Below are 13,050 nucleotides of genomic sequence, written 5' to 3' on the forward strand. Positions count from 1 at the left end.
TAAATTAAAATGATAACCTATTATATATAACCATACTAAATATCCAATAAGTAAAGATGTGTTACAGAAAACACTTCAAGTCATAAACTATATTCAGTCCATCAGTTATAATAATTATTCTGTCTGTATATATAATATTTCAGTCATTGTGGATTATTTACTGTTTTTTATTAGTTTTTTTATTGCTTATTTGCTTATTTATAATACTTGTTTTGATCTTGTTTTTTTTACTATGTCTCTTGTTTGCACTATACCCTATGCTGCTGTAAATCCTGTAAATTTCCCCACTGCGGGACTAATAAAGGATTATCTTTTCTTATCTTATCTTATCTTATCTTATCTTATCTTATCAGGTGACGGATGATGGATCCAATAGTATTCCCTCCTGGAAAGTAAAACATCCAAATGTCTTCCTCTTTGGTGGAGTGATACCTTTTCAATCCTCCCAATATATATAGAGGAAATCAGATGATAGAATTCAACAACAGTAGGCAGTACTGGACAATTTATGCATCTATAGTGCTTCTATATTCAGCAATATGAGTTTTATATTTTGCTATGTTGTCTTGTATTCAAATTCAATTTTGGCTGTTAACCTTTTTTAACTCACATTCTTCTGTACAGTTATTTCAAACTGTTGATTTAATTCTATTTTTTTTAAACTGTGATATTCTCAAATGATCCGTTTGTATTTCTATTATAAGTTCCATATCATGTGACTTGGCTCCAGGGTTTGGAGAAAGAAAAAAGTAATTTTAAAGCCAGGGGAGTCGGGTTATTTTTTTTTAGACACATTTTTTTTTTTGTAGGTAAATGTTTATAACTGTTTTAATTATCAGTCAATAAATATGCTATGGACACAGAGTTAGTATATCAATGACAGTGTGTGTTTCACTGATGCTCACTGACAACAAGTCAAAATGAAAGTATATTTAACTCACAGTTCTGTCAACTCAGCTCCACTCAATTAATTACAGCCAGTTCCATAACATGCATTTATATTCTAGGGGGACGACCATCATCAGATATACAATTACTGGAAGCCAAAAGAAACAGAAATGATCGTTAATCAAAGTAATGTCACACTCTGGTGGTGAAATAGATTACTGCAGAACATAAAGACACGGAACTTCCTGTTCACAGACAATGTTTCCTTCCATTTCCTACTGTAACATATGGTCACTCTTGTTTTGGCACACTTTAATAACCACGTTGGAGTCATATAGTGATGCTACTTTTGGTTGACAATTCGTTGGTAGCTTACATGGTGAAAAGCGGAATGGTGTATTTATAATAAATCATACTTCCTGGACTGGAAGAAGAAAAAACATCACACTAATTTACAGTCATGTCACCAAAAGCTGCAGGTCACTGAATGATATATTGTATCCTGTTGCTTCTCCCAGAATGCAATTCCTCCATCGGTTTCACTTTCACTCTTGTATTACTTTATACACGCTAGGCTAACACTGCCTTCAGAAGAAGACACGGTAAGTGGACATATTTTTTACACACACTTTACACAAAAATATTAATGTTAAGAATGTATAATAATAGACGACAAAACAGCACCAGTTTTAGTGAAACAAGAAGGTTTATTTCGATAGAGACTCGTGACCATAAATGAATGGAAATGTTGGTGAAATCGAAAGTTTAGCACTTCCAATCCTGTCATGCTTGTGCGTTATCATGCTTGACTGTTTAGTAGTAATACCTGTGCAGCTATGACTGATGTTTTAGAAAAGTGAGATAGATAATAAGAATGTGACATACAAGAAATGTGATGCTAAATCTATCAATGAACAATACAATTCTGGTTGTTCACTAAGAACTATCCTGTCAGTGTCCACAGGTCCTTAGGAAGTATGATTTGTTGTTTAAATACAATTTCAATATGCACATTGAAACTGGAGTGTCTCTGAACATAACAATACATTTTTATGATACTTGTTTTATAGGTGAGAGGACTTCCTGCCTGTCACCATGTCAGCAGCACCTCTCCTCCTCCTGCTGTTGTTGGTTCCCTTTCCTCCCTCATCAGGAGCACAGCTACCAAATCAGGGCCAATCCAAGGATGTCCCCATTGCCACCAACGGCCAGCCATTCCCCTGGGACCGCATGAGGCTTCCTAAAACCGTCTCCCCCTTCCACTACGACCTGACCATCCACCCCAACCTGACCACCCTCGACTTCACGGGAGTTGTCCGTATACAGCTGGATGTGCACGAAGACACCAGCGCCATCGTTCTCCACGCCAAGCAGATGCAGGTATCCAATGTTTGGCTCCTGGCACCTGAAGGTGTGAGGCCTCTCCAGATGTTGGAGTATCCACGTTTCCATCAGCTTGCCCTGCTGTCAGACTCTGTGCTGACCAAAGGTAGGAGGTATGAAGTTCAGCTGGAGTTTGCCGCCAACTTTTCTGACAGCTTCCATGGTTTCTACAATGGCAGCTACCGCACCAGCAGTGGGGAAGTCCGGTAAGAGCACGAGTAACTTATTTTTCTATGTCACTTTTAAAGGAGCAGTGTGTAGCATTTAAACATCGCTGACACAGCAGCACATTCATTTGGGATATAAAAGTAAACACAATAAATCAACACCAGTAGTTACCACACGGTTGGCAGATAATGTTGATGTGATGGAGCCGTTTGTCAAGAAAAATATGCAACTGGAATCAAAAAGGTTGATGGGAAATGTAGTCATAATTTGAGAAACAGCCCTGTCCTCAGTGTAACTAGCTATCATTAATGTTAATGAAGGTCATTTTACCAAAGATTTTACTAAACAACACATTTGCCAATGATAAATTGATTATGAAATGCTACATATAGCAGCTTTAATTATCCTGTAATCTTCTTGCAGCATGCTTTAACTTTAACTTTTTTTCATTATTATTTATTTACATTATCAGGGTTCTTGCATCCACGCAGTTTGAAGCCACCTTTGCTCGTGCAGCCTTCCCCTGTTTTGATGAGCCCGCCTTCAAAGCCAACTTCACCATACGGATTATACGAGAGCCACGCCACATAACCATATCCAACATGCCCAAGGTATGCATGAATGCAGCAATATCAGTTTATGTAGAATTAAGTACAATTAAAGAATTATTGCCAATAAGAACTGGTTGACAACATTGAATTATGCCTTCATCTTTGCTGTCACATTTTAAGAAATGAAACAAATGATAAATGCACTACACAGTAAAGAAGCATCACAATTAAAAAAATATATACATATTTACCGTACTCTGTCTGCAATTGACCTCATGACCTCTCCTCTCTCTTCTCCATTTCTATTGCTACAAACCTGTGTTTCTCAGGTAAAAACTGTGGAGTTGCCGGGCGGTTTGCTTGAGGATCACTTCGACACGTCTGTAAAAATGAGTACTTACCTGGTGGCCTACATTGTGTCTGACTTCCTGTCTGTGAGCAAGACCACCAAGCATGGTGTTAAGGTGAGGCAGAAAACCAAGAAGACCACGGCCATGCCATCATTAAGTTTTCTCTCACTCAAAGAATGTTTATATAGAAGTATTTGTAACCTTTTTTTGGAGAGACATGTTCAACAGTATACACAGTATACATATTAAAATGTCATGTAACAAACGTTCCTGTGTTTACCTTCAGATCTCTGTCTACGCTGTTCCTGAGAAGATTGACCAGACAGCCTTTGCGCTGGACGCTGCTGTCAAGCTGTTGGACTTCTACGATGACTATTTTGATATTCCCTACCCACTTCCAAAACAGGGTCAGTATTTACTTAGTAAAAATTAAGTTTGCTGTTTTGACATTCAAAGAACTGCCTGAGCTAGTCAGGGCTCTATGTTGTACGAGTAAAATCAGCTTAAATTACCACCTTTCAGCCTCTGTTCACCATTGAAAACAGTGTGTCAAGGCAGAGGTCTGTGTCTGTGTGTGATTTTTCATTTGTCTGTGGAAATCGGTTGTTTGCACAGTGGCACGACTTGCCCCTTTGTACAGACATCCAGAATCACATCTTATCTCATGTCTGGTGTCAGGTCCCTTTGACTATACATAATTTACATTTTGGCATTTAACAGCTCAAGTGCTCTGTGCCCTGACCAGATAAAACACGTGTCTGCTCTTGAATCAACCAAGAAGATGTTGGAAAGTACACATATTTCTAAAAGGAACATATAATGTAATTTATTTAAACTCATTAAAGGGGACATGATAAAAAAAACTCGCTTTCTCAGTGCTTGTGCACATACATTTGGGTATTTGGAGTGCCTAATATCCCACCATCTGTGAAATAAGACAACCCAGCTATTTGTTTGTGGGTTACCAAGATCAGAAAACATGTGATTCAACAAGCCATTCAGATTTGGCTCCCCTTTCTTCGTTACATGCAATCTCATTAACTATACTACCCCCATCTGAGTATCTCAACCCACGGCTTGAGAACTACCTTTGCAAAAATTCAACATATTTTCATTGCAAGCCAATCAGAGCAGAATGGGCTTCTTTTTTTTTTTTTTTTTTTTTTTTACAAAGGGAGGCTTAAAGAGACAGGCACGATATTCGAGCACTTCAGACAGAAAGTGAATGCAAGTATATTCAGACAGACAGTATGAGAAAAATAATTCGTTTTTTGAACATGAAAGCATTTATCTGAAAATGAGCATAATATGCCTTTAAAACAGCAATATGTAAAAAAAAGTTAGTACATATTTCAGTAATAATTGAAGAGACAGAGGCAGGTGACGTGAATGTACCCTATGTAGTTGCTTTAACGTGCTTGATGTTTTATCCTGCAGACCTGGCTGCAATCCCTGACTTCCAGTCAGGTGCCATGGAGAACTGGGGCCTGACCACCTACAGAGAGACGGGCCTCCTCTTTGACCCGGACAAGTCCTCAGCCTCAGACAAAATGAGTATCGCCAAGGTCATCGCCCATGAGCTTGCACACCAGGTAGCTGGCCTGCAATAACCAATTGGTTTCACAGTTCATCATTATGTACAGAGCTGCCAAGGTTAGGAAGTTACACAGAAGAATTGCCTCGCTTTTATAAGGGCGAGATTGAAAATGAAAACCACTGTGTCATGCTTCAGGACTCAGCATGTACAGTAGTTACACATCTCAACCTAAAGATGCATTTGTCCGTTTAATACTTGTCTTGCACATGAAATTGATACATGTTGTATCTTCCTGTCCAGTGGTTCGGTAACCTGGTGACGATGGAGTGGTGGAATGACCTGTGGCTCAATGAGGGTTTCGCCAAGTTCATGGAGTATATTTCTCTGGACATCAACTACCCAGAGCTGCATGTGGTGAGAGCCGAGGGAACTGACTCGTCTCTTACTTAGAACATGTGAACGAGTGGTCTGAGCATATAAATCGTCTAATTTCTCAGTCTGTTCTGCAGTACAGTGTATTTTTCTTTTTCATATATCTGTTTTTCTGTCTCTTCAAGTTATATTCCTAAAGGAGGAAATAATGGAACAGCCTAGTATTAAATTATAGTAATGTGCATTAGCAGAATAACTTTTTTTATCAGCTTTTTGTTGGTTATGGCTACAGTATTTGTAGATTATTTTGATTTGCAAATAGTGTTTTGAAAATTTTGTCCCATGTCTGACCTGAAGTTCTTTTATTTCTCCGACTCATCTCCTCCCTCCACTCTCACATTTTCTCCCCCCTCCCTTTCTCCCAGGATGACTTCTTCTTAGGGAAATGTTTTGTGGCCATGGAGGTCGACTCCCTCAGCTCATCCCACCCAGTCTCCATCGATGTGGAAAACCCCACTCAGATCCAGGAGATGTTCGACGACGTGTCATATGCCAAGGTCAGCCTTAATCTGGACCAACCATATTGGAACTGTGCAAGCAATTATCCAGGCATAAATCATAATTTGCATAAATAATGTATCCCCAAACTGTGCAGTCAAAACAAAACATCGACAATAACATATGAAAGTACTTAATCATACGACAGAAAATATTTAAACTGTTTATTTTTATTTTTTTTCCAGGGAGCGTGTATTCTGAATATGCTGAGGGACTTCTTGACTCCTGAAGCTTTTGAGATTGGCATCATCCGATACCTCAAGCGTTACAGCTACCAAAACACAGTCAGCAGCCACCTGTGGGAGAGCCTGACTAATGTGAGTGATTTGTGTGAGAGTGGTTGAGAGATACAATATATCCAACATTATAGCTTAAAATAAATGTTGTTGTGTGTGTTGCAGCTCTCCATACAAATATTTTTTGGGGTACAAATTTGCCATTCATTTTGCTGCCCATGTAACCCTGAAGTATCAGTAGTACGGTTGTAAACGTACCATTTTGGACCTGGTGTGTTTGGGATTTGAATACTGAATGTCTTTGCCCGTGTTGGCACTGTTATGACTCTCTGCTATGACTTCTGCTCCTCCCCATCAGATCTGCAACTCAGATGATCTTGACGAAGGCCGAATGAAAAACAAAGAATTCTGCTCCAAGCGCGACCTCCAGTCTGGAGCCTCTGTAAGATTTCATGCTTTTTACCAAGAACCAGGTTGATCCAAACACTCTTACTGAGAAAATAGTTTCTGTAATAATAATTACATTAAGCTCAGCAAGCATTATAATTCAAAGTGGAATCTCACGCATGGAACTATTAGGGTCAGCAGAATTTATTTTTTTATTGTACCTACATGACACATTGCTACTGACTACACAAATTAAATTTTTCTGTATTTCAAAAATTGTTTCTAAAGTACTCTCATGGAGCTGTGCCATAAATCTGTCACTTTTTACGATGTTCTGTCATTTATTGTGTATCCACATGTATGTGCATACGCAGAAATGGTTCTCCGGTGATGAGCTGGATGTCAGGGCCATCATGGACACCTGGACGCTGCAGGAGGGCTTCCCTCTGGTCACTGTGGAGGTCAGAGGTCGGGAGGTCAGGCTCAGTCAGGAGCGTTATCTGAAGGCAGACGACCAATCCCTCACTGAAGGGTAACATGTCAGATTAGTCAAGAATAAGATTATGAGCGCTATGGCAGATAACACCAGTACACAGCATCAGTCAAGTCTCTGCTCCTGTGTTGAAATTATATTTTACAGCCACTGTGTCTTTCTCTATACTACCACCAGATTGTGACGAAGGAAGCACTTTTCAAATACTGCACATGCTGTTGTAGTTCAAATGCAAAGAAACGTCAATTTGTTGCACAATTTCCACATCATTTTTGGAATTCTAAAAAAGCATTTTTCTAAAGAACCCCTTTTGAGATGTAGCATAATCGTGATGTAGTATTTGAAGCATGCAGTGAAAAGCGTGTCATCTTCATCGCTGTATATTTTCAGTAATTGTTACATTTTATTCAAACTTTGTATTTTCTAAAATGATCATTGTGTGTTGCTAGATTCCTGTGGCAGATCCCACTGACCTACATGACCAGCGCCTCCACCACCACCCACCGCTTCCTGCTTAAGACAAAGACGGGTGAGTATGATGTGATGTCCCTGATTTTCATATTGCTATAATTCTATCCTTTATCCAAATATTGTTTGTAGCAGTCCTGTTCACTCGTTCACTCAGCTTGTCCTTACTCCTCCTCCATGCAGATGTCCTTTACCTGCCGGAGGAGGCAAACTGGGTGAAGTTCAATGTGGACATGTGCGGCTACTACATGGTCCACTACACAGGCGAAGGGTGGAACTCCCTCATCAAACTGCTGCAACACAATCACACCGCCCTGAGCAGCAACGATCGTGCCAGTCTCATCCACAACGTCTTCCAGCTGGTCAGGTCTGTATAACGATCGTATAAAAACCCTTGAACCTGCTATTTATCCTTCATCGTATGAATTTAGATGTAACTTATAAAACTAATTTTTAACAACTGCAGCCTGTCCTGTGTGTTTATAGTACAGGGAAGGTGAGGCTGGACACGGCTCTGGAGCTGTCTCTGTACCTGTCCAGAGAGACTGAGATCATGGCTGTGACTCAGGGCCTCGGAGAGCTCGTACCTCTGTACAAACTGATGGAGAAGAGAGACATGGCTGCCCTGGAGAACAAGATGAAGGTTAGTAAAGGCAGCAGTGATGAATCCAAAATGTCAATTGAAACTCCTCCTAGAGCAAAGTAGTATGTATGACAAGTGAGACTCGCTGTCAGAAAAATCTAGACAAAGAAAATAAGAGAGAATTGTCTTATTAAACTAAAAGACGCCCTGTAGAGTTTTCTTATAAATACACAAAAGTTATGTTTACATTCGGTGTTACTCATTAAAACAAATTGTGTGTATCCTTGAGTTCTAAAAAACATGTCGAATGTATTTTGGTCCTCATATAACATTTTTTCTTTTTTTTAGGTATTTTAAATTCTGTATTGTTGCATCATTTTTAACTAGCTAGCAGATTTCTTCTTCATTGCCTTTTCTGGTAAATTGATGTGCATTACCGCTACCTGTGGATAAGTAGAATAGCATGAAAGTTTTGGCAGGAATGTACATGTGTGCACGAGACAAACAAAAAAAGGGACCCACTCATGAAAAAAACTGAGTCTGAGTTATACACACTGAGTCATGGTTCCTTGCATAAGCAATAAAAAAGCCTGAAAAACAATGGAATGTGCACATGTTGTAAAAGCAGAGTGCTCCTTGTAACTCCTGGGAGTTCAAACAAAGTGTAAAACCTCTCAGGCCACTAGGATACCTCCAAAATTGCAACACAAGTTCAAGAAACATAAAGTTGAAACTGAAGTTATTATCTCTTGAAAGTATTATAGTTAACCTTTTAATATACAATGTTTAAGGACTGATGTGGGGCTGAAACTGCAAATTGTTTCCATCATGTTTTTGATTAATTCATCTCTCATTTTGTCAGTAAAATGTCCTCAATGAAGAGCCCATCATGTAAGAGTTAACAGATCTTAAACTCATGTCTTCATGGTACTTGATTGGTCTAATCGCCCGGTTAAATACCACCAAATGTAAACAATTCACAAAATTCACAGTCATATTTGTGATTCATAAATGCGATTATTAAATAATCAATATTAAAAATCGACTGATTTATATACATGTGTTTCTCAGGACTACATTGTGGATCTGTTCCGGGGGCTGATTGATCGGCAGCAGTGGACTGACTCAGGATCAGTGTCTGAGCGAGTGCTGAGGAGCTACCTGCTGCTGTTCAGCTGCGTCAGGAACTACGCCCCCTGTGTGACGAGGGCCACCGAGCTCTTCAACCTGTGGAGGGACTCTGGTGCCACCATGAGGTCAGTGGTCATGAAATAGCACCACAACTGTTTCCTTGAGATATTTGTTTACGATTCTTCCTCACAAATACTGACTGTGTTCCGAGCTTAGCTTTTAATATTCGTAAGCACTCAGTTTGTTGTTACTGAACTGGAAGTCTTCCCTGTTTTAGCCTCCCTGTTGACATCACCATGGCTGTGTTTGTGATGGGAGCTCGAACTCCAGATGGGTGGGACTTCCTATTTGAAGAGTACCGCAGTTCAATGCAAATGTCTGTAAAGAGCCGCATGAAGACTGCAATGGCCATCAGCCCACTGCAGGACAAGCTCAAGTGGTGCGTACATTATATTACACTTTTGCAATTTTGTTTACCTTTATTTTTTTTACTAAAACTCCCTTCCTCTCTGCTCCCTCTTATTGTTTCAATTTATTTCTGTTCGTCCTTCCTTTACTCTTATTTCTGTCCCCAGGATGATGGAGCAGAGCCTCCATGGTGAGGTGATGAAGACTCAGGACCTCTCGGGCGTGGTTGTCTCTGTCAGCAAGAACCCCCATGGCTACAAACTGGCCTGGGACTTCCTCCGAGCCAACTGGCACACTCTGATCAAGAAGTCAGTCAGCCCATCATGCATACACTATACATGCCTCTCTAAGCTTTGCAGCTATGCATAATCTAAGAATGTTAGTCAAAAAATGATTCAAGCTGCTGTTTAAAATATAGATATAATATTTAGATATTAAGATTTAAATGTTAGTATTTTTGCTAAGGTCGAGTGTTTTTGCTAGCCTGTCATTTTGCAAGATTCAATGAGTTGGTTTGTACTGTAGTTCAAATCTAAAAAGCCTTAGAATACGTCTTATAAAAATAATTTTTTATCTTGTAGTTGTGTCTTCTAAACGTTGATCTCTCTCTCTGTTTGCTTCGATGCCATAGATTTGACTTGGGTTCTAGCACCATATCCCACCTGGTGATTGAAGTGACCAACCAGTATTCTACCAGGGAGATGTTAGACGAGGTAAGGAAGGCTGTGACCATTCTTTTGGTCTTCCATTACTTATGTCTGTCTTTAGAAAGTGTGTGCTGTGGCCCCAATAACCTGGCTCTTTTATTTTAAATGTATCTCATTATTTAGAAATGTAAATAAGTGTAAATCCACTTTTTGGTTTATGTCCCACAGGTTTTCTTTGTCGTCTTCTTTTGTTTGCTGTAACTTTGTTCCTGATTTATAAAAAAATATAAAAAACCTCGAAATACTGATTCAAATGGGGAAAATAATTAGTAGCCATGAGCAGCAGTTTGTAAGCTGATCTCTTCAGCAATGGTTGTAAAATATAATTGTTTTGAATTTAACATTGTGGCTACTTTCAACAGAAAAGGGGCATTACAATGTGACTACAGTCTGACTCCACAAACTTTGCTGCTTCTACTTTTGCAGCTCATTTATTACATAAATGCAGATTCTTCAAAGTAAAATATTGGATATGTTTTTAAGTCTAGCTCCTCTGTACTCAGGTGAGAAGCTTCTTTGGCTCTCTGACTGAGGAGTCGGGCTCAGAGATGAGATGTATCCGGCAGACCTATGAGACCATTCAGGATAACATCCGCTGGATGGACACCAACCTTCCTCTGCTGCAGGCCTGGCTGGACAAACGCAGCCGCAGAGCTGTGCATGAAGATTTATAGCTCCAGGGGAAATAAAAAAGTCTAGGTTGGACAAGAATGTTGCTAAATTGCGGAAATTACAAGAGGTGTAGATGCAACTCACAGGATTTGGACCTACTCTTGGAGTCAGATTGAATCGCCCATTTGAACACAATTCACAATGATTTTAACAACGGTGACTCCAGACGAAGCTTCCCCAAAAAACTTTTGAATGCGAATGTGTAATGGTAGTACATGTTCCTAATTGCCCCAAACCTGAATGACCTGACATTGCACTTATGTGTCAACAATTAGGACTTACTTGTGACTTGCAAAACAATTACTTTCTGCCACTTCTGTAAACTACAACCTACGTGTTGTTCAATGGGGGTGTTCCTCAGGTTCAAAGAGATCTAAGTAATTGCAGATTTCCTTAAAGAAGCTCCATATGGTAAGGTTTTATGGGGGTAACATCATTTGAAAAAAAAACCCTCTGCAATAGTCATGACGCCTGAACATTTGTGCTCAGAGTTGTCTGTTTGTGTGTGTTTAGTTTGTTTGTATGTGTGTGGGTTGGGGGGGGGGGGGGTCCAAGATGCTTAAATACGAATTTAGTGTTTTGTGTGTGAAGTCTCTGTTTTTGTGAAGTTAATTTCCATTGCCGCTGCATTATCACTGCAGAAAGCAACAACTTAATATGGTTCAGTGTTGTACAGGTAGGTAATGGTGCACAAAAGAAATGCACTGCACATTGGATATTTATTTTTCCTCAAATATTTAGGTACCAGACCAATCCTTTTTTTACAACTTCCGAAAAAACTGCTGTATGATTAAATCAGAGGAAAATAAATATGAATTGAACTGACACCACTGGCCCATCTTGGTTGCATTTTTAACTTTTCTGAAATTCTCAAATAAACGACAAAAGAAAGTGCTAGATAAGGAATGTGTTGTTACAAAATAATATTTTGGTTTATTCAACACAATGACATATAGCTTATTGTTTTAAAGGCTTACAATCTTCTGTAGGACTTGATTCATAGCAATTCTGTTATTTTGTAAGGACAACATGTGTATATTGGATTAAATATTGGACAGATATTGTATTCTATTGTTTTGTTTTTTATCTGTATAATATTGGTAATACTTGCATGTTAAGCCCTGGGAGTTATGTGGCTGTAACCTTTGTACCTTTACACTCCTCTGATCAGCAGGTCAAACACTTTGCCAGCAGTAAAGATTCAATTTCTAGGTTTGTTTTACACCTGTGTTTCTTTTCAGTCACAAAAAAACACGCACAAGCTCGGACAATATAAAAACCAAACTTAAGCAGGTGGCTGAACAACTTGAGGACTATTTATCTTTAAAAAAAAACTCCACCAAATAAAACCAATAACATCACTTATGGGGAGTCAAGGGGAGTACTCTTCAACCTGCGATAACTGTTGCATAATGTGCCTTGTTGCTTTGGAAAAACAAGGCACATTATGGAGAAGTCTCTGAAAATAACCTCTGATGTCATCAGGGGTTATCTCGGCTTGGGTTTTTAACAGAAAGTCTGGGTGGAGTTTGTAAGACATGGGTGTTTAGTTGCATTATGGTAAATGTAATATGAAAAATGGGGTCTAAAACTCAGGATATCTTATTTTTGGTGACTTTTAGGCCTCTGCCTCAGTCTTTAGCAAGTGTCCTAACTTGATTGAGTAAGTACCCCTTTAAATCTGACCAAAAAACAATGAGTTAAACAAAAGAAACAAAGCTCAAATTTTGCCAAAGAAAGCCCCATGAATTCATGCTATAACCCTGTATAAGCAAAGTGTGTCAAGTGTTTTCCCCCTGAAGTTGGCATGAGCACTTAACGATTGTCACATACGGGTTCACATGCACAAATGGCTCAAACTCCTGTTTCTAAGGTAACTTACCTCTCATCTGAGGCCTTGTGGAGAGAGGTAGCTGTTACTTTAAATCATCTAATGCTGCCATAAATACTTCAGATGGACCTTTAGCACAAACTAATAAAACCCACCGTCCAACTGATAAAGTAAATGCATATATTTGTATATATGAGCGTATATTCATACAAACACCTGTGTGAAAGCCCAATCTTAAATACATTGTTTATATAACAAAGACTGCTTTAATTTCTGAGGGTGTTTCAGGGGCTGATATACATGCTGTGCTTACACACACACACACAC

The 13,050-nt window shown here is 39.2% G+C and overlaps 1 protein-coding gene across 1 annotated transcript; it reads left to right on the plus strand.

The window, feature by feature from the left end:
- Window positions 1-1,315: 1,315 nt before the first annotated feature.
- erap1b (endoplasmic reticulum aminopeptidase 1b) lies at window positions 1,316-11,833 on the plus strand. Its single transcript, XM_054610378.1, has 19 exons — window positions 1,316-1,490; window positions 1,959-2,477; window positions 2,912-3,050; window positions 3,320-3,454; window positions 3,627-3,747; window positions 4,778-4,932; window positions 5,178-5,291; window positions 5,675-5,806; window positions 5,993-6,124; window positions 6,402-6,485; window positions 6,805-6,962; window positions 7,373-7,452; window positions 7,575-7,758; window positions 7,878-8,034; window positions 9,046-9,230; window positions 9,383-9,544; window positions 9,681-9,821; window positions 10,145-10,226; window positions 10,724-11,833. The coding sequence occupies exons 2-19, from the start codon at window positions 1,984-1,986 to the stop codon at window positions 10,892-10,894; spliced, it is 2,826 nt and encodes a 941-aa protein (XP_054466353.1). The 5' UTR covers window positions 1,316-1,490; window positions 1,959-1,983; the 3' UTR covers window positions 10,895-11,833.
- Window positions 11,834-13,050: the final 1,217 nt, after the last annotated feature.

This window comes from Anoplopoma fimbria, chromosome 13 (genome assembly GCF_027596085.1).
Source record: "Anoplopoma fimbria isolate UVic2021 breed Golden Eagle Sablefish chromosome 13, Afim_UVic_2022, whole genome shotgun sequence".
Taxonomy (NCBI): Eukaryota; Metazoa; Chordata; class Actinopteri; order Perciformes; family Anoplopomatidae; genus Anoplopoma; species Anoplopoma fimbria.

What these genes read in the sequence shown, in the direction of transcription:
- erap1b (XM_054610378.1), top strand. Translation starts at nt 1,984, where the DNA reads ATGTCAGCAGCACCTCTCCTCCTCCTGCTGTTGTTGGTTCCCTTTCCT. An exon ending in CTACCCACTTCCAAAACAGG is followed by an intron (nt 3,748 to 4,777) that starts GTCAGTATTTAC and finishes TTTATCCTGCAG; the next exon opens with ACCTGGCTGCAATCCCTGAC. An exon ending in GACTCTGGTGCCACCATGAG is followed by an intron (nt 9,231 to 9,382) that starts GTCAGTGGTCAT and finishes TCCCTGTTTTAG; the next exon opens with CCTCCCTGTTGACATCACCA.